A 27,682-nucleotide genomic window follows, 5' to 3' on the forward strand; every position below is an offset into this window, starting at 1 on the left:
GTTGCAATTTATGAGGGGTAATGTGACGGGGGTGGATTTAGAGTGATGGGCGAAGCGGCGGCGCGCGCTTCCCCTTTGCCGGAAAAGTACCCAACAAATAGAATAATATAATACAAAATGACAGGCCAGTTACAGTTTCCAAACTAATTCAAAGGGTTCGGCTTCCTCTTTCATAATCTCTTGGAATTCATGAAACATTTTATATGGTTGATTCAAATTACGGATTTAAACTTTGCGTTCTTCGCGTATATTCATATTTTTGCCCTAAAATCATTACGGTGTTTTTCATCTGTGATTATTTCAAAAATAATCGGACAAAAAAGCTTTAATTTCTCTATCCTTAAGCCAATACTTGTATCCACAGCATCTTGGTGTCACGATGGAAAATGTGCGAGAATACAGAAGTTTCCATTTACCAAAGATTTGTACTTATCATTTACTCAACATTAAGACTCCAGACATTAGTCTCCATGAAAGGTGTTTAGTTTATTTTCTTTCAAAGCGCATTCATCCAGGTGTACACAAGCTATATTGCTATGAATCTTCATATTTATAATTTGTGTTTTATATCACTGTAACAAAAACTTAAAGTACACTCATTCGATAAATATCTTCATTAACAAGATATTCGTGCGAACGTAGCATAAATTCTAAAAGTTTTTTTCTTTATACAAGTTTTCTAACAATCGTTTCATTGTGCTTCATTTGTTCCTGTCTTTTTCCCAGCAGAAATGTGAAGGAAAAACTACTGATACTTAAACCATTTCTATCATAGTTTGCTGTCTTCTTACGCAGTCTTCACACTCTTCATTCTTTCCACAACTGTTTATCGAATACATAATTCCTTTCTTACGATGACACAGATTACAGTCCAAAATGAGTATTGAGATGAGGACAGTCGAAAGAATGAAGGCAACTAACATCATTCTGGGTGATGTGATGTAGACAAATAATCCGTTGTTTAGCACGAGGGGTCGACTTTCTGTAGAGAATTTTGATGGAAATAAGATCATGAAGCAAATCGTAAAATATGATTATTTTGCAGTTTTCCTTAAAAGTTGTGCTCGTCTAATTACACACATTACGCTTTTTGGTTAATTTTTTCAATCATAATTGAAAATTTTTTACCTGGATCACTGGGTCTGCTATTAGAAGGTGGACTTTTATAGACTTTTGTATTCCAAAAATTGCAGGATAAGTGTTCTCTGACAACTTCATATTGGGTTGAACCATCTAGGGTTTGTGTTTTGATGTTCGTTGTGTTTTTTGTTGCTTTGCAACCAGGCAAGCATTGAGTGAATGGGATAAAGAGATAATCTAAAGCAATCTTTGTATATTCACTGTGTAGATGAAAACGAGGTTGTGGATGCTTGCAATAGTCATTACATGTTCTCACGTTTGGTGGATTGTGTTTTACTTTTGTTGTAAATTCTGTTTCGTTAACTGTAAACACAAAAGGAAAAGCGTTTCAAATTTAGATTTAAGTTTAGATTTTAATCAAATTCAGAAGTCCTTACTTTCGTTTGAAGATAGATTCTTGTGTTGATGAAAGTTCAAGGCTGTTAAGTTTGTACTCATGTAACAAGAAGTTTTATTATATACAATATATTTGTAAAATTTTGTGTCGTTTTTTAAATCAGGAACGACAATCTCGACTTTTATCGTCGTATTTGGCTGGGGCCAACAATATGCACATTTAGGAATTTTATCTTTTTCGATGACACATCGTTGAACTTTAACATAATATGGCTCCCTGTCCTTGGGAATGTCAGTGAAGTTTTCATTATAAATTGAGACAACTTCTTCTTTGAGGACTGGAACTATAACGGGGACGTATAGAATACGTTGACTATATCATTTCATATGTCCCTTTATATTTTATCATGGTTAAAGCCTTCGTTTGTTGTCTTACCTAACTCATTGTTTCCCCCATTCACGTTTTCGCTCATTTCAAAAACGAACAGCATCCATAATACCCATGTATGTTTGAAGTTGTCAAAGATACCTAAGGATGACAAATATTCTTTGCATAAATATCTACCGAAACACCATCATCTAAATGAACTATGTCGTTTGACAAATTTGTCTTCGCAAATGATAGTTTAACGGTGATTTAATATTCATGACTTCTTCATCAATATCTAAAACAAACCAATTGATGTGTTGTTCGTGCTGAGCTCACATAATGTACTGCAGCGACAAATGCACATTGAAGACGATTTCAAGCCGACACATACTCTTAATTTATATAGTAAATGTACAGAAATCAAACACGTTTTGATTCGAATTTTTTGAATGATTACAGTAACATTGATTATTTTTCTAAAAAATTATTTGTTAGTTTTAGTCAACAAGTTACCGCTCCCCTTGCCCTCAATATGTCTGTTGTTGCGATCACCATGGATAAACAGTTAAATAGACGTTTGACTGTAGTACTGTAGTTAAAGCAAGTTTTACTTGAGACTAGGTTAACGCATCTTTATTTTTTTATAAATGCTCTGCTCACCCATAATGTCTGTTCTCATGTCAGCTGATTTCTTATAGCTATATCTTTCTAATTCACTGCTTAGCTATTTTTTGTATGTGATGAATTCTGATAATGCACTTGCTTTGATTAGGGAAGCATTTTATACTTTCTAAGTTTCTAATTATGTTACAATGATGAATGTTGGTTAACCGCAATTATCATATAAGAATTATGTGGTAATTGTAACAAACGGTCAATATACTTTATTTAAAGTGTGTAAAATTACTTTGAGACAGCGAAGATGATTAATCAAAACTCAACATTTAAAACTGTTTTATAGTTGTGAATATCTTAAATTAATAACAGTCTTGATAAGTTGAGCTATTTCTTAAATGCTTGCAGCCAACAAACCGGTTATCTTTATTACAGTAACATGATTAGTACGATGTGGTTTTTTCTGGAACATGGAAATATATGATGTAGAATAAAATTGTTATTAAGGAATGTGTTAGTTTGCTTTGAGATTGAGGAAGTAATTTTCTATTGCTAACATCTCTATGTTCTCAAAGTACTACAGTCAGTCGAGGTCGTTCGGTGCATAAATGTTTAGATTTGAAGTTTTAATGTCAATTTAATTTCATCGATGTTGTAGGTAAAATATATCTTAAAAATTCAATGTCAAGCACGTAGAGATTTTCAGCGAATTACGCAATGTGTTAACATAAAATGTGTTAAATTAATCTCTTGTACGAAATTCATCGAATGTACAAACATCAAGTGTGTTAACCATAAAGTCACTTATTACAGGTGAAATTGATAAGTTTTAATTCATTGGATTGTTCTTCTACTTCTCCCTTATTTCTTATTAGTTGTATTTCTAAATAAATTGTTTGATAAATTTTTTCCTGTTTCTTTCGAATTTGTTACGGAAATGTAACACTTGACTTAAACTTTTCCTAACTACTCTGGCAATTGTTAAATAACTTTTATATTACGTATATAAAGCGCATCCTAATTAGTTGCCTTGATTTTTTGCCAATGGCATGCGCATAATATATACTACCCACGTATATTTTATGTTTTCAAGGACATCTAAATAAGACAAAAGTCTTGCATTAAAGAAATATATATCCATCAAAACACAAGAATTAAAATTGATGTCATTTGGCAAAGTCGTCGCTATCAACGAAATTAGTTGATGCTGTAATTCTCAATATAAATATTAGAGCCCAATAAATAATTTTAAACATAGTCATAAACAATTTGGTTTTATGAAATTTATTAAAAGAGTGACGTTTCATCTTTACTCAAGACATCTTCAGACTAATTAGGTGTCTTGAGTAAAATGCGTCTTGACTAATTAGGTGTCTTCAGACTAACTAGATGTCTTGAGTAAAGACGAAACGTCACTCTTTTAATAAATTTCATAAAACAAGTATTATGACTATGTTTGAAATTATTGTTGAACTCTAATATTTATATTGAGAAACCGTTCCCGCCTGGCACTTCATTGGCAACAATATTGATGCTGTAATATTTATTTAAGTAGTACATGAAACGAGTTTTTGGGGAGTGCGTACGTAATTAATATTCTCCACGGAGGCAATAATGCAATTAAAAATAGTTAGGAAAAACACGGCAATTTTATGACCTGTGACATATGCGGTACGTTGCCAGCTGACGATTTCAAGCTTGTCAATTGTTTATACATCATCGGCTGCCTAGAAATCACTTAACGCTTCTTTTAGAATCGATTTATCCAAATATTTTCCTCGATTCACAGCTGTATGCAATGTTTGTCATCACGTGTGCGATAGTCATTGATATCACGTGTCTTCCACGTATGTATTGGTCTTAAAGTGCTTATCTCACAATTTTTTTTTCAAATTTTCGTATTGCTTCTTCAAAAGTAATCTAAAACTTATATTACAATTTTTTCATGCGCTGCGTTGTTTTTGAATTATTATTGATCAAATATGAAATTTGACAGTAAAAGTTGATAATTGGCATAAGGCTTGGATCAAGTCTCTGTGACGTAACTTAAGGAACAAGTCAAGGGCTTGTTGTTATCAACGATTAGATGGCGGAGTTGAATTCTGATTCGGAAAGCTCTCATAGTTCGCAATGTGATTCGGAGTATGATTATATTCCCGGTTATGTCATCGAGGACGAAACAAGGAACATTAACGACCAGGAATATAATATAATAGATGAAAGTCACGGCGAGTCCGAGTCCTATCTATACGCTGATGAACCAATGGCCGAACAAGCATGGTATGAAGACTACGTGGAAAGACCGAAAAGTCAAATGAACATAAAAAGCAACTTGAAATGCTACAAAAAAGACTTGACCACACAGTTGAGTTGAGTTCTTGGTGAGTAATAAAATTTCTAATTTCAATTCAACTTATGAAATGTATTTCAATTCAGGTTTCAAGTTATGAAATATAGACATGAACGAGCAATTATCTATTCAAGATTACCATCGCTTTTTTTTACTTTTGGGCAAAAAATTGTTAAAAGATGCTCGATTACAATTTTTAATGTGATTTTCTTTATTGATCAGGTGCAAGTGTGGTTTTGTCAAGTTACACTTCTTCAGAATCCTCAAGAGGCCTGGTGCTGCCAAGAACTTAAGCCTGTAGCTGAAAGCTTAACACACTAGTCGGTTCTGGCAGATCTGTCAACTATTCCATGTTGTGTCACTCTACACCCAGGTTTCAGACCAGTTTGTTTGGAAAAGTGGTCGCTAAAAATGGCTGCTAGGAAATACAAAACCAAAGAACAAAGACGATACAGAGAAACAGGATCTGAAAACATGTATGATAGCATATTATGTTATTTCCCAGTATTTAAGTATATTTTAGTGTTATGACACATTAGTAACGATTTGGCTTTATATTCAGGTTTTTACGATGTGTTGCATACAGAGAATTCACATCTATGATTTATGGATGCTTAGGAGAAGAAAGAAGACCATTACCAGCATGTGCATACCATGCAATAAGATCAAAATTTAATGATAAAAAGTTGGAATTTAGAGGGTACGAAGAAAATGAAATAAATGAGTGAAGTGAAAATTAAGTTTTGCTATTTTTGGGGCAATCTGCCACATGTTTGTGACCTTTCATTGACTTCTTGCATGTAAAACATTTCAACTGACTTTTTTCTTTTGAAACTGCCACATTTGACTGACAGCTGAATGGCACACTGGTAGCTGCTGGCATGAAACAAAAACATTTTTATTATTTAAAATGATTTTCAAACCATGTTTAGCTACAACATGTTATATAATCATTATTAATTACCTGGAATTGAGGGGTGACATCATTGACCACAATGCATTTTTGACGGACCTGTTTTATTAGCACCTCAGATCTGGTTTGCTTTTGCAGCATGACATTCATTGGTGGTGGGGACATTTCTTTCAAAAGATTTTGTGAATTTGATAATGCGTCTTGGTCTTTTATTGACAGCATCACACTCTCAATAATTCATCCACATACTCTAAAAGAAATTATTGTCGTATTCAATACTATGAAATGATGCAAAGCAACACATTTAGCAACAACTTACCAAATTTGGGCTTACTCTGACATCCCTCACAGTTCCTTCACCATTTTAAACTTTGGATACACCACATTTATTTGGGAACTGCCATCATTCTTCATCTTTACATCACGCCTTAAGTTGTTGTTGAAGTGGATGGATGCCAAAATGTGTCTAAAACAATAAAGACTTGTGGAAGTTACAAAACAACTAACATTGTCATATAGGAAATTTTCGCCCACCTGCAATACATTCCAACATAAGAATAATGAATCATTTTTGGAGCAAAATGATTCAGGACAGAATGGAATCCTTCCAAACAACTTGTTTGAGCAACTGGTGAAGCCTGTTGAATTGACTTCATCAGCTGTGGGTGTAACAATTTAGCACAAAGCTTTTCATGAGCAATTGAACCTTAAACATTACAACAAAGAATGATGATAAACTGTTAGGGAAGTTATCTTTAAATAATGCCTTCACAAACCTTCTAACAAATATTCCCTTGGTTGAATATCAGGGCCATGAAAACAACTTGAAAACAGTGGATCATCCAAACTGGTGTGCTTGTCTACTATGTGACTCAGGAAAGATTTGAACTTTGCCCAAATTACTTTGCCATCACCATCATAAGTAGAACAAGCACTCCAATAGAAATGGTTGCCACAGGGTTTGACCCACTTTTTCAATTCTTCACAACCTTTTTCTTTGCTAAGCTTTGTTATTATTTTGGTTAATTCTATAAAACAGTATCATTAAATTGGCTATTAATGACATGCAAATCCATACTCCTCTCAAGATTTTACATCTTAAATTCAGCTTACTTTTTTTTAGATGCCATAAATCAAAATAGTGCTTCACATGTGCCATTTTCTCCCTCATATGTTTACTGATAGATATGTGTCTATCAGATATAAATGTTGATAATTGTATGCCACTGCTTGAAAACAGCCAAATACTTAGTCGGTGTCCATCGAGCGCGTTTTCTTGCAACAAAATTCACCCAGATTTTACGTCTTCGCTTCGCTTCAGGACGCTCATCACCGTAAAATGGTATACGGTGAATAGAAATTCCTTCCGCAGAATTTGCTCGGTTTGAACAGCCGAAAACTGCACATCTATCAGGCATTTTGATGCCGAGTCGTAGTAGATGAAGTAGAAATTATAGCAAAAATCACACTTCAGAAAAACTTCCTGTCCTTATGTTACGTCACATACTTCTCGATTCAGGCTCTCATCAAGCAAATTGAACGCGCAGCAATTTTCTCCATTATTGCCGATTTTGAGAAAAGAAACGCATTTATCTCATAAACGAAGCGATCAATCAGAAAATTGTAAAATAACTTTTAGAATAATTTTTTTACCTCAATCAGAAAATTCAAAAAAAAAATTGTGAGATAAGCACTTCAACAGTAATATTTTCACAATGTCGGCAAGTTTCACCAAAAAAAATGACAGGTCACTAACACAAAACAGTAATAAAGTGAATGGTTGAACCCCGGGAGTATCTTAACATGTTTTTGGATGAAGATCGTCCAGGTTAGTACAGTCCTGTGAAGGACTGTTGGTATTGATGTAGACTGACTTTTCGACAACCTTAGCGGTACTCATTTTCAGAGTCAACTTAACTCTGACTGACGTCAGCTTTTTATAATAAGCATGACAGACGTAGCTATGATTTTTCAACACGGCCATCGCGAAAGTAATGGTAAGGGTGATTACATTCGACGTTTCGTCTTCAACTTAAGCCGTTTTAAATTTAGAGCTAAGCTGCTAAGCCACGAGAAGGCTTTTGAGTTTTCCAATTTCTACAATTATACGTCATCATATAGCGAGGAGGGAAACGTATGTAAATGTACTGAAACTAACCAATAACAGTTGAGTGACATTTCTTGCTTCATGACGATATGTGCTACGTGCAACTGTTAAATTGTTAATTACTTATATTACTAACTCGTCGCCCGTGCTGACTCATCATCTCTGTTGACGGCACATTACTTCACTCTTAGTTTAGGAGGTAACACTGCGCATGCATAGAAATGCCTTCGCGCATTCCACACTAGCTCATTCGAAAGGGCTCGTCGACAGCTTTCACATGAGCTAAATATCATCGCCGTAGTCCCAGTAGTTTAGGAAATAGCACGGCGCAGAAATTTCCCTGCGCATGCGCAGATCCTGTTGTGCAAAATATTGGAGTTACGACGAATGTTCGAGAGTCACTTATAAGTGTTAAAACAGGTAAGTTTTAATTGATTGGATTGTTCTTTTACATTTTGTTTATTCGTTTTTTGTTGTATTCGAAATAAATATTTTAATAAGTTTTTTCCTGTTTTTTTTCAATTTATGTAACCGTACAACGTAACAAATAAAACTATACTTGAAAGGTCAAATTATGCCATGCGTATTAGAGTTACATCAATTACTATATGTGTATGCTAAGAAGCAGCCTTTAGTGATTTTTTAGCCTTCATAAAGTTAAGCATGTTCATAATCTTATTCCGAGATTATTTTTCACTCCTAGATGTTTCACGGTTTCATTCCAGATATTGTTGCTTGAACGAAATATCTTATTTCCAAATGTTTAATTCCAAATATTAATGACTCCATCTCTATCAGCGGTTGCGATGCACCATTCATTGCCATCGTCATGCAGAGCAATTGTCGTAACACCTATTCCAGATTTTGTTGCTTGAACGAAATATCTTATTTCCAAACGTTTAATTCCAAATATTAATGACTCCATCTCTATCAGCGGTTGCGATGCCTCATTCATTGCCATCGTCGTGCAGAGCAATTGTCGTAACACCTTTCATGTGAGGAGTTGTTCTGTATGTGAAATAAAATACATTTCTGAGGTGGGGTCGACTTTTTCATTCTTTAATATTAATATTGATAAGTTTAGTAACTTTATTTTGCGATGTAAGAAAGGATCAAGTCGTATTAACAACAGCATGCAAAAATCTTACTCGATACTAAAATTATTTTTAAAATAACTGCCTTTACTCACCAATATACTTTTCAGTATTTTTTCATGCTCTCTATATATATAGGAGTGCATGTCTCAAATTCATCAAAAGTGAAGGAAAGTTAAAACGTAGGGTAATCAAAGCAATTCTTGGGTTGCAAGCTACGTCATAGTCGCCATGTTGGATGATTTTAACAAAGGATTTTCCTTATTTACAATGCTAATTTCATCCAACATCGCCAGCATTCCATTGTTCTCTTACTCTCAGGAGGATGGTTGCAACCCACCAATAAGCAAACAGTGACAGCATTTCAATAGAATAATACTGCTGAATTTCATATTAATAACTCTATTGAACTCATTAACAATTCTTTATGCATATGTATTGTATAAAGCAGAAGTGTTCATGCTCTCTAGCATTGCTAAACAATAACTACCTTCACTTGAGAATTAAGAGATACAATGACTTTGATAATTCGCCAATTGGTAATCTGTGAGTACAATAATTAAAGTTTACGCCATGCAGTCGAATGCTTCATTTTGGGTTTCAATAATGACGAGGATGGGACACAGAAGCACGCTGCTGTTTTCAATTACAAACGTGTAAGTAATGTACTTTTACCGAGGCTTTGAAAGCGTTTTGTAGAAGAGGTTAATAAAGAATGCTGTAACTTAAAGAAGGTACCGAATATAAAGATAAATTTTAAGTATCGTGAAAGTGTACTGACACTTAAATGTTTGATACGATGATAAGTGTGTATTGAGTATATATGACAGCTGTTGCTGCGTTTTGAGGTTTTTCTTTTAAATATCGACTGTTTTTTAGTCTATAGTCTTCATATTTTTGAATAATGAGTGACTCTATACTGAAAAGAGTCATTTATATATTCGCTGTGATTATCTAATATATTTGCTGCCATTGTTTGCATATTATCTGGGTAACCCCAACTGTTTCTTTTGCTTCAAGACAAGGTGAGATTTAAATAGGGCGTGCGAGTAAAATAATTGTATGAGCCCAAAATTCTGCTACTTAACTAGCTCCCTCGAATTCAACCATAGTCACCCCGAAATCCCGATGTAATTTCCCTGAAATCCAGTTACAATATAAAGCCCTTAATAACTGAGCGCAAGGTCTTTTCGGAGAAATATCGGACTGATGTCTTCTTGTACAGACCGAGCCCGTAGGGAAAGGTTTGTAGAAAAAGACAAAGGTCTGATATTTCTCAGTAAAGACCGAGAAAGCGACGTTATTCAAAAGATTATTACATGGCATTATTTCACCTGAAACAAATCTTGCCTTCTTTCTCGTCCTTGTTATTTTTACGGGTTGGCTTTCACTTTTCTAGTTTTCGTCTTTAAAAAATTAATCGTTTCAAATTGTATCGTTTGGATGGTTTAACTGTTTTCCAAGTGTTTTCCTTCGAATCACTTGACTTAATTATTTGCTAATTACAGGAAGATATGAGAGCATATTTTAACACTTTGCACTATCCTTGGATACCAAGTTTAATACGTGAAAGCAGGACCGTCTACAGAACAGTAAATATGGGAGGGGAGGGAGAGGATACTCATGTATTCAGTTGTTCCCGATTGTAACGTTCAAGTGGTGGCAATTTGCATTAAAACAAGCATTAATTTTTTAATTCACTTTGGCTAGAAAGTGCTTTTCACTATTTTTTCATTCCTAAAATATAATCTCCTGCAATATAAAAACTTCAGCTTATTATCAATTTAAAAGCAACGAAAGATTTATTGATTACTATAACACATGCAAATAATGAATAATACGCGACATAATTAATAATTCTTAACTTGCTTGTGGTTATCATTTGTTGTGATTGGTAATTTAAGATGCATTCCTAAGTCATTTGTCACTGATCAATTTAGTCAAAATACTGTCTAGCTCTTCAGGAAAATCTCTCAATTGAGACAGTTAGACGACTTTTTCACCTTCAATACGAGACAGGTCAAGTGAGTTTGACGTTTTATACAACGTTTTAAAAATGCAACAAAGTTAAATTTGTTTGATGATTCGGCGTCATTCTTGTGTGTCATTTATTAATTCGTTGAGGGCGAAAACGGTCTATTCCTTTGCTTTATTTTTGAATTGGAAAGAATTTAAAAATCGTCCGCCATATTAACATTTTGCACGTGTTATTCTTTGGTAATCAGCATAAAATTAGCAATGATTTAGCTACTGATCTATTTATTTAATGACCAAATATTTATATAAAATTTAAATCAACTTCAATGAAACTCAAAATAACTATCTTTTAAACATATAATTAAATAACTTATGAAGGAAAATATGATATTTATAACTCAAAAGAGAAAGGAGAAGATAGTTATGATTCTTATGAAATAATTTTCTGTTGCGCAATAGCTAATATTTTTTAAGAAGGGCCAGTATTTCTCCATTGGTCCCAGGGCCCTACTCTGGCTTCGTGACGCACACCACTGACACGCCGGACATAAGACGGAATATCGGCTACGTTAATTGCGGTGCAAGTAACAAACGTTTTATCTACAAAAATAACGATTTTCTTGCCACTACCTTTGCAAATAAAAAGTTGCTTGTTCCCTAAAACACTTGAATTGATTTGGTCATTATTGCATTTGGTTCAGTTATTATCCAAGATTTTATCTATTTACTCTTTGTACTTAAAGTAGTCTATTCATGCTTGAGTTAGTCCACAATCAAAGAAAAGAAAACGCGGTTATATAAACACATTCTCGTGCATGAAAGGTAACCAAAGTTTCAACTGGTTCTTTTGACTTTACTAAATTTACTTTTCTAATCTAATTGGACGTTCTTTGTTATAATAGTCAGCCTAATCCATAAACTTATCACTGAAAAGGAAAGCTCTTGAAATGATGATCTGCCAACTGACTTGATCATTCCTTTGGTCTTATAATTCTTGTTTACGAGGAAAAAAGGCTTTTAAAAACCTTCTTCAGTGGATGCCCACAAGATGAGCAAAAAGTTGCTTGAATATGCAACAACAAAACTTGCCCATTTTACTGCTCTCAAAACACGTCAACTTTCATCACATTCACTAATAATCATGAATTCCAGTTTAATATCAATAAAGAAAATTTAATTTAATTAAAAATATCTAGTATAAATGTTGATTTGGCAGAAATTAGTGCAAATATTATACAGCTTTTAGAATATTATCCAATTATTAGAATATTAGGATCACAGTTTCTGCTGAAAACAATTCATACACTTTAATAGCGTTGCGTGGATTGTCATGAGTTGTACGTCATTCATCTTGCCGCACAACACAATGTTCAGCCATTTCTTGTTTTCATCGACGTCGGAAGCTCTAATAAAGAAGGGGGGTCTGAAAATTCAAATATCTTAGAGTCTCGAAATATCCTTCCACTGAAAGTAACCGCACCATTAAATTAGCCACCTTTTTAAAATTGAAATAGCCCGGGCAGCTTATTATTTCGAGAGTCTACGGTATGTGACTTTCTCCTAGAAGATTTGGGGAAAAGCTGGGGCTTGTTAAATTTTTAAACAATTTTGAAAATTACTGAAAGGGGGTTGCAGCCTGCCCAAACCCCACAGCTTCCGATGGGCCTGGTTTCAGATGCTTTATTCATTCATGTCTTCGTTTTTAGCAGAAATGTGACACAAAAAATACTGATACTTAAACCATTTCTATCATAGTCTGCTGTCTTCTTACGCAGTCTTTACACTCTTCATTCTTTCCACAACTCTTTATCGAATACATTATTCCTTTCTTACGATGACACAGATTACAGTCCAGAATGAGTATTGAGATGAGGACAGTCGAGAGAATGAAGGCAACTAACATCAATTTAGGTGATGTGATGTAAACAAATAACCCTTTATTTAGCACCTGGGGTCGACTTTCTGTAGAGAAATTTTATGGAAATAAGATCATGAAGGAAATCGTAAAACATGATTATTTTGCAATTTTTCTCAAAAGTTGTGCGCATCTAATTACACACAGTACGCTTTTTGGTTACATTTTTCAATCATAATTGAAAATTTTTTACCTGGATCACTGCGTGTGCTATTAGAAGGTGGACTTTTATGGACTTTTGTATTCCAAAAATTGCACGATGTGTGATTCCTGACAACTTCATTTTGGGTTGAACCATCTAGTATTTCTGTTTTGACAATTTTCATTTTCTCTGTTGCTTTGCAACCAGGCAAGCATTGAGTGAATGAGATAAAGAGATAATTTAAAACAGCGTTTTTATATTCACTGTGCAGATGAAAACGAGGTTGAGGATGCTTGCAATAGTCATTACATGTTCTCACGTTTGGTGGATTGTATTTTACTTTTGTTGTAAATTCTGTTTCGTTAACTGTAAACACAAAAGGAAAAGCGTTTCAAATTTAGATCTCAGTTTAAATTTTAATTAAATACAGAAGTCCTTACTTTCGTTTGAAGGTAGATTCTTGTGTAGATTAAAGTTCACGGCTGTCAAGTTCTCTTCCAGGTAACAAGAAGTGTGATTATATACAATATATTTATAAAATTTTGTGTAGTTTTTTAAATCAGGAACGACAATCTCGACTTCTGTCAATGTCATAGGTTGGGGCCAACATAATGAACATGTAGGAACATTATCTTTATCGATGACACATCGTTGAACTTTAACATAATATGGCTCCCTGTCCTTGGGAATGTCAGTGAAGTTTTCATTATAAATTGAGACAACTTCTTCCTTGAGGACTGAAACTATAGAAAATGAATATTAACGTTAACTTTTTTCATCGTGATTCAAATCATTATTTGTTTTTGTACCTGGTTTATTGTTAGTAGACTTGTTCTCTGTTTTACTATGCACATTCTTGCTCATGAACATCACACATATTATACATGTATATATAAAGTTGTTAAAGACACCTAAAGAAGACAAAGATTGTTTTTCAGAAAATTCATTATTTAATGCTCATTATTACACACGTGAACTGCTCATTTTATGAAGCATTTATTTTATCGTGAAAAAATACAAGGGATGTTGGGTTATGGTGTGTTGTGTTTCAGTAAATCACTCAATTATATTATTAAAAAAATAAATTCATTAATCGTAGAATTATGTCATCAAAAAAAAATTGTCAACACTAATGAACGTATCTTTAACTGTCTTATTTATAAGAAATTGATTAAATAATTTTCTTGAAGACTAAATTTATGCATTTCCTCCATCATTAATAAACATGCATTCCTCACCCATTTCTTCTGCTTTTACAAGCTGATTTCTCAAAGATATCTTGTACAATGTCAGGTGTATTGTCTCTCTTATACATCACAACTTAGCTTCGCTTTTATAAATGATGAGTTCTGAAAAGTCTTTTATACTCTCTAATTTCAATAGCATGGTTTTATAAACCTCAAAATTTAAGATTTTAACCACAATTGAGATGGAAATTAGTCTTCAAAGACATCCTATATTTTGATAAGTACTATGAATATATTTGAACGGAATGTCATTCATATGTAATCATTATGTAGGTACTCTCATTTAATTGTTTATTTACTATACAATCAATGTTTATTCATCCCTGAACCATTGAAGATGACTCATCAAATCTCTGTAATCAACCAGTTTTATATTGAAGTATTTATGTCGTTATTAATTTATAAACTGGCACTTGAAATGTTAAGATTTCTTACTCTTAAACCATTGTTTGCTTCACATAATTAAGTTACTGTAAAATTCAAATCATAAAGAAGAATCTGAAAGCGTGGGCCCATAGCATAATTATTCTTTCATTATTCTCTCATATTCTGCACTATGGTCAGGCTGGCCTATCCTCTCAACTTGCTTAAAAAGTAAATATTTACACTGTTAATCATGTCTCTCAATTAAACGATCCTACGTCGGCACATTATATTTTGACGTAATCATTACTGAATTATCAATTTATCATGTTTTGTGAGTAATATGAAATGGGAAGAATTTACAGATATAATGAATTGTCGAAATGCCAAGTTACATAGCTATTTAATTGAGATGTAATTGTTGATTCGCTTCTGGCAAATTCCGGGGTAAATTTTTCTTTTTGATTGTTTTTATATAGCCGGGCAACAAAGATGTGTCAAATTGTTTACGTGGCTATATTTTTAAAATAGGAAGAGCAAACACGCATTCTAGCGCTTCTTGTAGATTTTGATAATTTTTGTTTGTCATGGATTATGGTGTGCTACGGTGGCTATATATCCATTTAACTATTTGCATGTTACAAAATTTTAAAGCTACATTTATATCATTTTTTTTCATTACTACAGCTAAATACGATTGGATATGTATTTTTTTTTTGGACAATATTGCATTCTTTGTTCATAAGATGAACTCCATGACTTGTTCGAGAACATAAATTTATTTGATAGCTATATAGAATTGCAAATTAGTTAGTTACTATAAAAAAAGCAACTCGTCTGTTTTTAGAAATAAGTAATAAGTAATTAAGGCAGCTCATTGCTCTCAAATTATTGCAAAGTCAGCTTTGACGCACTTCAATTCCAATGATGTTGTAGGGAAATCACATTTCAGAAATCTATTTCTGTGTATATAGCCTGTATGGGAAGAGTGACTGGACAATATTGCAAAGTCAGATTTGAATTGAGGCAATTGCATGAGTTCCAATGACGTTTTAGGGAAATTACATTTTTTTATAAAACAAAGACTTTATTGTGGTCACGAACTTTAATATTGCTCTCATTAACGTATTTGTCATCTTGAACGACAATTTAAGTAGTTCTTAAGAACTGTAGAAAACTGAAATGAAGATAGTTATAAAATTATGCTGCAGTTTGCCGAAATGCATCGTGTCATTTTAATTTTATGTAATATCCTCATTTTGGTGTTCAACTGTTCTTTGAAGAACTACTCAATTGTCAATCACCACGACAAATACGCTAATCACAGCAATAATTAAAATATTTTCTTAAATTGAAGACAAAAGACAGCAAAGCAAAGCATTTGAGCTCTTGCAAACGACAAAGTGACAATCTATTAACTGTTAAGCGGTAGCCTAGCCATCTCAAGAGTTGCATGGTCATGCTCTGTAAGTTTTTTAACACGATATCATTGTTGGTTTCCTGATGGATATTGTTTTTACAGTGAACAAACACCAAAATACGTACATAGCTGTGAAGGACTTGATGGGGTTAACCGTTATAAACGCGACCAAAAAGTTAACGTCAATGTCGTTAATTCTTTCATGCTATCTTTTGGGTCTCGCTCTGTCAGTTGTTCAGTGTTGATTTATTTACAACTTATTCAATATATACAATCAAATACTACATATTAGCATCGTTTTGTAATATGATAATTAGTTATTATAACATCGATGTACGCCGGTGTATTGGCATATTACACAAATAATATTCCGGTTATACATCTTCATATTTTTCATTGTTAAAGCAATTGTTTCTGTTTGTATGCAGCGGTTAAAAATATTAACTTCTTGCACAACTCTCTTTCGTAGTTTAAGGGATTTTTTTGAGACCGAAATCCAACCGAGATTGCAGGATATTTTTCATCATCATCATGCAGTCAGTCGTAAGCGACGAGGACTGTTCTATGGTTGGATTGAAGCTCTCCAGGCCGGTCTGTTATCAGCCAGTTGCTTCCAGGTTGTCACGTTGATGTCTCTCCTCTTTAGATTTCGTTTCATGACATCTTTGAGTCTGAGTCGAGGTCGGCCTTGGTTTCGTTTCCCTTCTACTAGTTGGCTGTACAATAGCTGGCGTGGTAAACGAGATCTCTCCATACGATGGACATGACCAATCCATCTTAAATTCTTTTGAATCAGCATGTCAGCCATGTGTGGCAGGTCAGTCAGACGGAGAATCTTAGCATTTGCGATCTTGTCCCGCCATGATATCTTCAGAATGTCCGCAGTTGTCTCATCATATACACTCAGTTTCTTCACTTGAAGCCTGTAGATTGTCCATGCCTCTGCTCCATAAAGTGTTGTCAGCACCACCGCTGATAGATTGGCTTTAACTCTGGTCGAGACATGCTTATTTTGCCATAGCCGATCGTTTAGTTGACTGAACTGCACTCGCCCTTCCCATTCTGTTCCTCAGCTCCTTTTCAATCTTAGCATTGCTTGTACTAAGGTAGTTGAAGTCTGTGGTCTGGACAAGAGGCTGTCCGTCTATGGTGATTGCACAGGTTTTGGGGAAGTAGAAGCTTTACTGGCTGGTAGAGGCACTCAGTCTTTTTGATGTTTATCTTTAGGCTAAACATAGCGGCAGCCTTTGCAAATTTGTCCACCAATGCCTGCATCTCTGCTGCACTGTGAGCAACCAGAGCACAGTCGTCTGCAAAAAGCATATCTCTGACAAGCTGACGTGTTGTGCGTGTCTTAGTTTACTCATATATAAATCATGTATAATAAACAATCACTCTCGGGCACCATAAGATATTTTTACCACTATGTGGATTAAGCTTGTGTATACGGCCTGGTTTTTATGTCTGTTCATAAGCATTTGATATTCATTTTGTCGTTTGCCGAAGAATAGACTGAGTAGTCTCCTTTTGACCGCTTGCTGTCAGAAGTCTCCTTTTGACCGCTTGCTGTGAGTGGTCTCTTTTGACCGCTTGCTGTCAAAAGTCTCCTTTTGACGGCTTGCTGTTAAAAGAAGTTTTGTATTTTACTAAAATAAAGTTTTCTATGTAACTAATCAGATCTACACATAAATACTCGATGGGTTTTCCCTTTTTAATGTTTCGATATCATTGCTTATTTTAGTTATTTATTGCAGTATGTCTTTGATATGCATTGACCTGTACATTACAGACAATGAAAATAATATATTCGCCTACGACTGCTGTCATGATGGGTTATTATAAGGACGAATATTGGTTGCTTTGTGTTTCGTGAGCGTCTATAGTATTCCCATTCAGTAATTCAAACCATATTAGGAGCTAAATTTGTCTCTGGCATTATAGAAATGCTTTGAAAGATAGTTTAGCTTTACTCGTAAAATATTTTAAATTTTGAATGTTTTCGTCCAAGATTTCGTGTGAACGATCGGCACCAACTTTACCATAAAGCCTAGTTCACATATAGTTGTAATTGTTGTAATTCGATCGGTGATGAACGTTTGCAGCAATTACAACTATAAATAACGCGCGTTGTCATTGTTGTAATTGTTGTAATTTAATCGCAGACAAATCGAGAGCTGTTCAAGAAGTTGAACTTGTCCAACTCTTACAACATTTACAACATAAGAAATTTACACGTGAACGATTATCGGCGATGGCAATTCATCTTTACTTTCGAATTCTTGTACGATAAATGATCAAATTTGATACTAGTAAGTATCACCTGAATTACAACAACTACAACTATTTATGAATAGGTAGTGTTGTAAATCATTTGTATTGTATAAAATCAGTTTGAATCCGAATGTATAAAATCATTTGAAATGTATGAAATCAGTTGGAATGTATCAAATCAGTTGGAGTGTATCGAATCAGTTGGAATGTATCAAATCAGTTGGAAGGTATCGCTGATGAAATTACAGCAATTACAATTGTATGCGAAGTACGTTTAAACAGGCGATGACGAAATTGTCTGTACTGACTCATGCTCTAACTACACCTATGCGCGTTTAATGTCATATGCTATATCTTGCCAAAAGTTTTTTTTGCTCGAATTTGTACTCACAAAGGCAAGTGGGCTAAACAGACAAGTATTTTAGTAGAATCGTCAAATTTTACTCTAAATCAAGACAAATTTGTCGTTATATCTTCCCGAGATAATCTTTTGCTGTAGATGCAAATTTTGTATTGTTATGTTTATGTATACTTTCGTATTTACTTATCTGATGAGATATTGTGTAAATGTGTACGTAATATTAGTCATTGAAAATAAAGACTTTATAACACTTTGTAAAATAGGTATTTTTATACAATACGTACATTGTTAGTCACGCACTCATTACTGCAAATGACGTTTTTTGCGTCATTGTTTCAATATCTCTTTGTATAGAGAGTTTTTGTAATAACGTCATCCTTGTTTGAACGGCGGAAAACGTCTATGTATGTTAAAGTTCCAAATATTTTTTGCCGACAAAATTTGTTTTTAAATCATAAGCGGACTCAGCGTTCGGCAAAATAAAGTTATATAGCTCAATTCGATTTTATATTCGAAAAATACCTTCAAAAACACTATTGGTTCGAAATTTCTAATGAATATAAGTTTACCAATGCACTTGCATCTAAAATGTTTGTAAACTTGTAAATATATTGTAAAAGGAGCAGCAGTAATTTATTTTTTGACGTACCCCGGTCCGGCACTGTTTTTATTAATAGCAAGCTAACTTGATTAGATCTTATGACGCATATTGGCTTATGTTAGAGTTACTGCAAATTAATTATCATTCAGTATTGCATGAGATCAGAGCTCCGCCCTACTGTGAGATAATTTTTGTCAGTTTTTTTTTGTAAGATTTTAAATTCATGTGCTCCATTTTTATTGTTTTAAAAAAGTATTCGCTGAAGAAATCATTACATTTACCAATATATAAACTGCCGATAATTTTACAACAACTGTAGTTCTGACTCACCCATTGCTTTTCTTTTTCCAATATGAGCGAGCGAACGATTTCTCACAATAATTTCGATTTTCTTTGGTTTGCTATTTTTTGACAGTCTTCAGCTGTTCTTGTATGTGCAGCCGAGTACTAAGTATGAATGAATCTCAAGCGTCGGTTCTATTTATTTGCTCTACTTTTTGCTACCTGGAATCTTCCAGTTTGTTCGAAAGGAGTGAAAGTTCTTCCTTGCCTCCGAAATGCGCTGTCAGAATAAGGATGATGTGTTTTTGTGTGCTAACCGCAAATCAGTTTCGACGGAAATTTTCATAATGTTTTTGAAAGCATTCAGTCCAAAACATAAAATCTTTTCGAAAAACATGTGTGGCTACCTGATTTTTTTCATTACAGAAATATATTATTCACTCAAGCTTCATTCACAGTATGTTCATGTAATTTGTTACATTTTTGTTTTCTAAATAGAGTTTGGTAGTATATTGGTTAGTGGTGTATAGTACCTGGTGTTATTACTATGGGGAAAGGTATTGTGTCTATATAAAGAAATCTGTCTGTGCAAATATCTTTATTTTATTTTAAAACCCTTTCATTCTTAACTTGTAATCATTTGAAAATGCCGTGGCAAGTCAAGTAAAATTAACCATTAGCTCTAAATAGTCTTTTAAAAGACGGTTCGTTTTGTTGTAATCATACATTATTTTATGATGTAGCTACTAATCTGTTTTTCATTGGATTCGATAATTATGTTAAAATCTTGGAGTACATATGTTTGGTGTACAACATTATATCATACATTATCATACATGATATGCGCTAGGCAAGTTAATTGAGGTTATCTTTAGTCACGTTTTAGTTAGTATTGTGACGTTAACTAAACAATGAAAATGGTTGCTTATGTGCATGTAATTATTTATCATAACAGTTCGGTTTCGCATTGTGGTTTTACTATTGTGGTCAGTTTCGAATTATTTTTTGCTAAGTAACGTGAATGTGAACTGAAAACTAGAATTTTCATGCACAATATCGAAAATGTGATTGTTAAATGAAAGCGATTTAGCTTGATGTTTTGCCAATAAGTTTGAAGAATTCTCCATGCAAACAATCGAGGTTCAAAACATTTTACTTAAATCTTTAACTAACTTTGGAGTAATTCCTCAGTCAATGATACCTGAAACTAAATTACTTTTTAATGGAAATTTAGGGGGTGTAATATGACGGGGGCGGATTTAGGGTGATGGGCGAAGCGGCGGCGCGCTTCCCTTTGCCGAAAAATACCCAACAAAGAAATATATGATGTAGAATAAAATTGTTATTAAGGAATGTGTTAGTTTGCTTTGAGATTGAGGAAGTAATTTTCTATTGCTAACATCTCTATGTTCTCAAAGTACTACAGTCATATCGTTCGGTGCATAAATGTTTAGATTTGAAGTTTTAATGTCAATTTAATTTCATCGATGTTGTAGGTAAAATAGATCTTAAAAATTTAATGTCAAGCACGTAGAGATTTTCAGCGAATTACGCAATGTGTTAAAATAAAATGTGTTAAATTAATCTCTTGTGAAAAATTCATCGAATGTACAAACATCAAGTGTGTTAACCATAAAGTCACTTATTACAGGTGAAATTGATAAGTTTTAACTTATTGGATTGTTCTTCTACTTTTCCTCATTTCTTATTAGTTATATTTCTAAATAAATTGTTTGATAAATTTTTTCCTGTTTCTTTCGACTTTGTTACGGAAATGTGACACTTGACTTAAACTTTTCCTAACTACTCTGGCAATTGTTATATAACTTTCATATTACGTATATAATGCGCATTCTAATTAGTTGCCTTGATATTTTGCCAAATGCCATGCGCATAATGTATACTACCCACGTATATTTGATGTTTTCAAGGACATCTAAATAAACAAAAAGTCTTGCATTAAAGAAATATATATCCATCAAAACACAAGAATTAAAATTGATGTCATTTGACAAAGTCGTCGCTATCAACGAAATTAGTTGATGCTGTAGTTCTCAATATAAATATTAGAGCCCAACAAATAATTTTAAACATAGTCATAAACAATTTGGTTTTATGAAATTTATTAAAAGAGTGACGTTTCGTCTTTACTCAAGACATCTTCAGACTAATTAGGTGTCTTGAGTAAAATGTCTTGACTAATTAGGTGTCTTCAGACTAACTAGATGTCTTGAGTAAAGACGAAACGTCACTCTTTTAATAACTTTCATAAAACCAAATTGTTTATGACTATGTTTAAAATTATTTGTTGAACTCTAATATTATATTGAGAATCCGTTCCTGCCTGGCACTTCATTGGCAACAATATTGATGCTGTAATATTTATTTAAGTAGTACATTAAACGAGTTTTTGGAGAGTGCGTACGTAATTAATATTCTCCACGGAGGCAATAATGCAATTAAAATAAGTTAGGAAAAACACGGCAATTTTATGACCTGTGACGTAAGTGGTACGTTGCAAGCTGACGATTTCAAGCTTGTCAATTGTTTATACATCATCGGCTGCCTAGAAATCACTTAACGCTTCTTTTAGAATCGATTTATCCAAATATTTTCCTCGATTCACAGCTGTAGGCAATGTTTGTCATCACGTGTGCGATAGTCATTGATATCGCGTGTCTTCTACGTATGTATTGGTCTTAACAGGCTAATATTTTCACAATGTCGGCAAGTTTCACCAAAAAAATGACAGTTCACTAACACAAAACAGTAATAAAGTGAATGGTTGAACCCTGGGAGTATCGTAACATGTTTGTGGATGAAGATCGTCCAGGTTAGTAGAGTCCTGAGAAGGACTTGTTGTATTGATGTAGACTGACGATTCGACAACCTTGGCGGTACTCATCTTCAGAGTCAACTTAACTCTGACTGACGTCAGCTTTTTATAATAAGCATGACAGACGTAGCTATGATTTTTCAACACGGCCATCGCGAAAGTAATGGTAAGGGTGATTACTGTCGACGTTTCGTCTTTAACTTCAGCCGTTTTAAATTTAGAGCTAAGCTGCTAAGCCACTAGAAGGCTTTTGAGTTTTCCAATTTCTACAATTATACTTCATCATATATGAGGAGGGAAACGTATGAAATTTTTTGCAGACATTTTATCAGAGAATTTTTCACTCTTACTGAATTTTACGTTGTTGTTACATAATTTGTAGTACATTGCTATTTGCGATTAAATGTACTGAAACTAACCAATAACAGTTGAGTGACATTTCTTGCTTCATGACGATATGTGCTACGTGCAACTGTTAAATTGTTAATTACTTATATTACTAACTCGTCGCTCGTGCTGACTCATCATATCTGCTTCCTATGGCACATCACTTCCACCGAATCAAAAAATAATTTGCATCATCTATGTAAATTTATTTCATAGATAATTACTTCAGAATATTTAATCAACATTTCGTAATGATTATTTACAGTAATCGAGAACAGTGTTCAAGAGTTGGTCTATGCAGTTTGTCGTCAAAGTTACATTTGTGCTGCATAACATTTGGGATGTTAATGACAGGAGGGTTTGCTTCAGTTGTGAAGGTAACTTTTTATTACATACATCCTTTAAATAGACGGTAATTTGGTCATGTGAAAGAAATTTTGTACGTGATTTGAAAATGCTTTATATACGCTTAGGTACATAATAAATTGGACGGCTATCTCTATGCGATCAAAAGAATTTATTTGAATCAGACAAGTGTTCTGTTAAATCGCAAAATTGCTCGAGAAGAGAAGTTCCTTTCTAGATTGAATCATGAAAATATTGTAAGGTAAAAAGAAATTTACTATCCAAAGTAAATCAAAATTTTATAACATAAGGTTTGAAAGCGAGGCTCAATTTAGACGATACAAATTGCCTAGCTTGTTAAAAGTTATCTTTGTAAAAACTATTATAAAAAAGTAGATAATCCTTTTTTTTCATGAAGCCCATGGTTGCTTTTATTCATGATGAGAAAGTTATATTTAAGAGGAGGCTCTCGCTCGTCACGAGAGTCATAAGAAAGTTACATTGTAAAAGATAACATGTAAAAAACGTATAAACATGTTTAGAGTTGGTTTAAATTCTAAGTCAAAGAGGCAGAAGTATTTTGAACCTTTGCAGTATCCTTGAATGTTCTAGTTTCTTTTATGAGATAAACCAAATATAAAATTCCAAAGAAAAAAACCCCGTATTCAGTCCATGCTTTCCGATACCTTCTTAAGCGTAAGGCACTAGAACGCTGCATGTTAACGTTTCGGTGGAGATTTCAGCCCCTCGCTATCCTACATGGGGATGCAAATACGTAAAAAGCTTCCGCCCATCAGACCCCGAGATCATTTGCGATAGGCTTTTCTCAAGTACGCAGGAAGAGTGTAGAAATACCTTCGCGCATATGCAGATCCTATCTCGTAAAATATTGAAGTTACGACGAATGTTTGAGAATCACTTATCAGTGTTGAAACAGGTAAGTTTTAATTGATTGGATTGTTCTTCTACTTTTCTTCATTCGTTTTTGTTGTATTCGAAATAAATATTTTAATAACTTTTTTCCTATTTCTTTCAACTTATGTAACGTTACAACGCAACAAATAAAACTATACTTGAAAGGTCAAATTATGCCATGCATATTAGAGTTACATCAATTACTATATGTGTATGCTAAGAAGCAGCCATTAGTGATTTTTAGCCTTCATAAAGTTAAGCATGTTCATAATGTTATTCGGAGGTTATTTTCCACTCCTAGATGTTTCGTGGTTTCATTTCAGATTTTGTTGTTTGAACGAAATATCTTATTTCCAAACGTTTAATTCCAAATATTAATGACTCCATCTCTATCAGCGGTTGCGATGCACCATTCATTGCCATCGTCATGCAGAGCAATTGTCGTAACACCTTTTATGTGAGGAGTTGTTCTGTATGTGAAATAAAATACATTTCTGAGGTAGGGTCGACTTTTGCATTCTTTAATATTAATATTGATAAGTTTATTAACTTTATTTTGCGATGTAAGAAAGGATCAAGTCGTATTAACAACAGCATGCAGAAAATCCTACTCGATACTAAAATTATTTTTAAAAATTACTGCCTTTAAGCCTGGGCCACACTATCGTCTATATTGACGAAAACGAAAACGAAACAAAAATTCGTGCACGAAATGCATGCCAGACACGACGAAAAATTACAAGCATGTTTGCAAAGTCAAAACTTTTTGGCCAATAAGCAAGCGGCATTTTTGACGGATTAGAAAAATGGCGATTTCTAAAGAAAAGATTACTTCTTCTTAAGAAAAAGTTACTGCTTTTAAAGTTGAAAACAAGCAACAGCAAACGTCGATACTGGATTCATCAATTAATAAACGACGTGATCGTCTTGGACTATTTAAATCTTGATTAAAAGAATTACGAGAGCCTAACAATGAAAATGACACATAAAATACTTGCGAATGACGACGACAAATTTTGACTACATTTTGGATTTAATTAGACCTCACATCACTAAAGTTGGCACACATCTTAGAAAGTCTATTAGACCTGATTTATCAAAACCTCTTGCCACTCCGCCATGTTTGAGTACAAAGTCTGATATTATTAGCCAATAGTATGCGTTTTCGTTAACGAAAAAGGTCAAAAGTTCAACTCTTCTGATATGCACGAAAACGAAATTTTCGTCGAGTTTTCGTTCAAAATTTTCGTTGCGGCAGTTTTCGTTCTGATTTTCGTCGATATGGACGATAGTGTGGCCTAGGCTTTACTCACCAATACACTTTTCAGTATTTTTTCATGCTCTCTCTATATATATAGGAGTGCATGTCTCAAATTCATCAAAAGTGAAGGAAAGTTAAAACGTAGGGTAATCAAAGCAATTCTTGGGTTGCAAGCTACGTCATACTCGCCATGTTGGATGATTTTAACAAAGGATTTTCCTTATTTACAATGCTAATTTCATCCAACATCGCCAGCATTCCATTGTTCTCTTACTATCAGGAGGATGGTTGCAACCCACCTATAAGCAAACAGTGACAGCATTTCAATAGAATAATACTGCTGAATTTCATATTAATAACTCTATTGAACTCATTAACAATTCTTTATGCATATGTATTGTATAAAGCAGAATTGCTCATGCTCTCTAGCATTGCTAAACAATAACTACCTTCACTTGAGAATTAAGAGATACAATGACTTTGATAATTCGCCAATTGGTAATCTGTGAGTACAATAATTAAAGTTTACGCCATGCAGTCGAATACTTCATTTTGGGTTTCAATAATGACGAGGATGGGACACAGAAGCACGTTGCTGTTTTCAATTACAAACGTGTAAGTAATGTACTTTTACCAAGGCTTTGAAAGCGTTTTGTAAAAGAGGTTAATAAAGAATGCTGTAACTTAAAGAAGGTACCGAATATAAAGATAAATTTTAAGTATCGTGAAAGTGTACTGACATTTAAATGTTTGATACGATGATAAGTGTGTATTGAGTATCTATGACAGCTGTTGCTGCGCTTTGAGGTTTTTCTTTTACATATCGACTGTTTTTTAGTCTATAGTCGACATATTTTTGAATAATGAGTGACTCTATACTGAACAGAGTCATTTATATATTCGCTGTGATTATCTAATATATTTGCTGCCATTGTTTGCATATTTTTTTGGGTAACTCCAACTGTTTCCTTTGCTTCAAGACAAGGTGAGATTTAAATAGGGCGTGCGAGTACTTAAAGATAGTTGTATGAGCCCAAAATTCTGCTACTTAACTAGCTCCCTCGAATTCAACCATAGTCACCCCGAAATCCCGATGTAATTTCCCTGAAATCCAGTTACAATACTAAGCCCTTAATAACCGAGCTTGAGGTCTTTATGGAGAAATATCGGACTGATGTCTTCTAGTACAGACCGAGCCCGTAGGGCGAGGTTTATAGAAAAGACAAAGGTCTTATATTCACGTCCTTGCTGTTTTTACGGGTTGGCTTTCACTTTTCTAGTTTTCGTCCATAAAAAATTAATCGTTTCAAATTGTATCGTCTGGATAGTTTAACTGTTCCAAGTGTTTTTCCTTCGAATCACATTCGTAAGTAGTTTTTTGTTTCGTTTATTTTGCGTTTTGCTCTGCATTACGAAGTTTGTTCACATTTGACAATAAAACTATGTGTTTCGGACCATGGTCGATTACGGGAAAATAATGGACTGGCAAAAATGTTTCTCAGCCAATCAAAGCGCGCCATGTTTCCGGAAGTGACGCTTGCCATATAATAATCAATTAAAGTCTTCTATATGCTTTTTTGCTTAACTCGTATTCTTACTGCACTGGAAATCCCGATGTAATTTCTCTTAAATCCAGTTACAATACTCGTATATAATAATCAATTAAAGTCTTCTAAATGCTTTTTCTGTTTAACTCGTAGTCTTACTGCACTGGTTGATCAGTTCTTCAAAAACGTCAGTTTTACGATCATGTCTTTTTGATTGAATGTCGGAACGAGTGCCTCAAAACCTCAATAAATCATTTCATTTTTACAAACCTTCGTTTAGGCACACAATTATCTGTCATCGTAGCCCAAAGTGTGATTTTGTTGTCTTCAAACAGCCCAATAACTACCATTCCGTCTTGTGTTATAGCTATGTTCTGTAAAATAAAGTTCACTAAATTTGTCATCTGTTTTTTCGCATATGAAACACATAAGAAAAACTTTGAATTTTGCGTTTAGATTCCACCATTTTTCTCGGCATTAAATATCAACATTACAGAAGTAGTAATTTACGTGTTTATTGCAGGATATATACCTGAATCTCTCTACCATTGTCAGCTTCCAAGACCTTCTCTACCACATAAGATGTTGTGTTCCACACTCTCACAAAATTTCCTGGACCTGATATACTCATCATGTGACATTCTAGAGGTGAGTAACACAGTCTCTTGACAGCCCCTACAGAGTCGTCTAGTATCATTGCACATGCGCCAGTCTCTGTCTGCCATATTTTAATTGTTGTGTCGTGGGAAGCGCTCACTAAATAATGACCGTCGGGAGAAAATTTTACATCGTTAACGGCATCGCGATGTCCTTTGGCTAGAAAGTGCTTTTCACTATTTTTTTTTTCATTCCTAAAATATAATCTCCCGCAATATAAAAACTTCAGC

The 27,682-nt window shown here is 33.9% G+C and overlaps 3 protein-coding genes and 3 long non-coding RNA genes across 7 annotated transcripts; 2 read left to right on the plus strand and 4 right to left on the minus strand.

The window, feature by feature from the left end:
* Nucleotides 1-281: 281 nt before the first annotated feature.
* LOC124435640 lies at nt 282-1,175 on the minus strand. Its single transcript, XR_006945116.1, has 2 exons — nt 1,129-1,175; nt 282-982 (listed from the first exon to the last, which is right to left on the minus strand). It is a non-coding gene; the product is annotated as an uncharacterized LOC124435640 (long non-coding RNA).
* Nucleotides 1,176-1,233: 58 nt separating this feature from the next.
* Nucleotides 1,234-1,967, minus strand: LOC124435240. Its single transcript, XM_046985181.1, has 4 exons — nt 1,913-1,967; nt 1,518-1,820; nt 1,325-1,443; nt 1,234-1,272 (listed from the first exon to the last, which is right to left on the minus strand). The coding sequence occupies exons 1-4, from the start codon at nt 1,965-1,967 to the stop codon at nt 1,234-1,236; spliced, it is 516 nt and encodes a 171-aa protein (XP_046841137.1).
* Nucleotides 1,968-5,049: 3,082 nt separating this feature from the next.
* On the plus strand, nt 5,050-5,547 carry LOC124435603. Its single transcript, XR_006945078.1, has 2 exons — nt 5,050-5,287; nt 5,374-5,547. It is a non-coding gene; the product is annotated as an uncharacterized LOC124435603 (long non-coding RNA).
* Nucleotides 5,548-8,236: 2,689 nt separating this feature from the next.
* LOC124435580 lies at nt 8,237-27,552 on the minus strand. Its single transcript, XM_046985590.1, has 4 exons — nt 27,328-27,552; nt 27,066-27,169; nt 24,438-24,457; nt 8,237-8,683 (listed from the first exon to the last, which is right to left on the minus strand). The coding sequence occupies exons 1-4, from the start codon at nt 27,490-27,492 to the stop codon at nt 8,595-8,597; spliced, it is 378 nt and encodes a 125-aa protein (XP_046841546.1). The 5' UTR covers nt 27,493-27,552; the 3' UTR covers nt 8,237-8,594.
* On the plus strand, nt 9,102-23,333 carry LOC124435606. 2 transcript variants are annotated; one of them, XR_006945081.1, is made up of 3 exons: nt 9,102-9,581; nt 22,993-23,104; nt 23,201-23,333. It is a non-coding gene; the product is annotated as an uncharacterized LOC124435606 (long non-coding RNA). The 2 variants fall into 2 exon arrangements; XR_006945082.1 differs by lacking the exon at nt 9,102-9,581 and adding an exon at nt 15,875-16,035.
* On the minus strand, nt 12,635-19,683 carry LOC124435556. The gene is made up of 5 exons (XM_046985550.1): nt 19,553-19,683; nt 13,769-13,870; nt 13,400-13,702; nt 13,011-13,325; nt 12,635-12,864 (listed from the first exon to the last, which is right to left on the minus strand). Exons 1-5 carry the CDS (start codon nt 19,554-19,556, stop codon nt 12,638-12,640), a joined length of 951 nt encoding a protein of 316 aa, XP_046841506.1. The 5' UTR covers nt 19,557-19,683; the 3' UTR covers nt 12,635-12,637.
* Nucleotides 27,553-27,682: the final 130 nt, after the last annotated feature.

Source organism: Xenia sp. Carnegie-2017, unplaced genomic scaffold (genome assembly GCF_021976095.1).
Source record: "Xenia sp. Carnegie-2017 unplaced genomic scaffold, XeniaSp_v1 HiC_scaffold_14, whole genome shotgun sequence".
NCBI lineage: Eukaryota > Metazoa > Cnidaria > Anthozoa > Malacalcyonacea > Xeniidae > Xenia > Xenia sp. Carnegie-2017.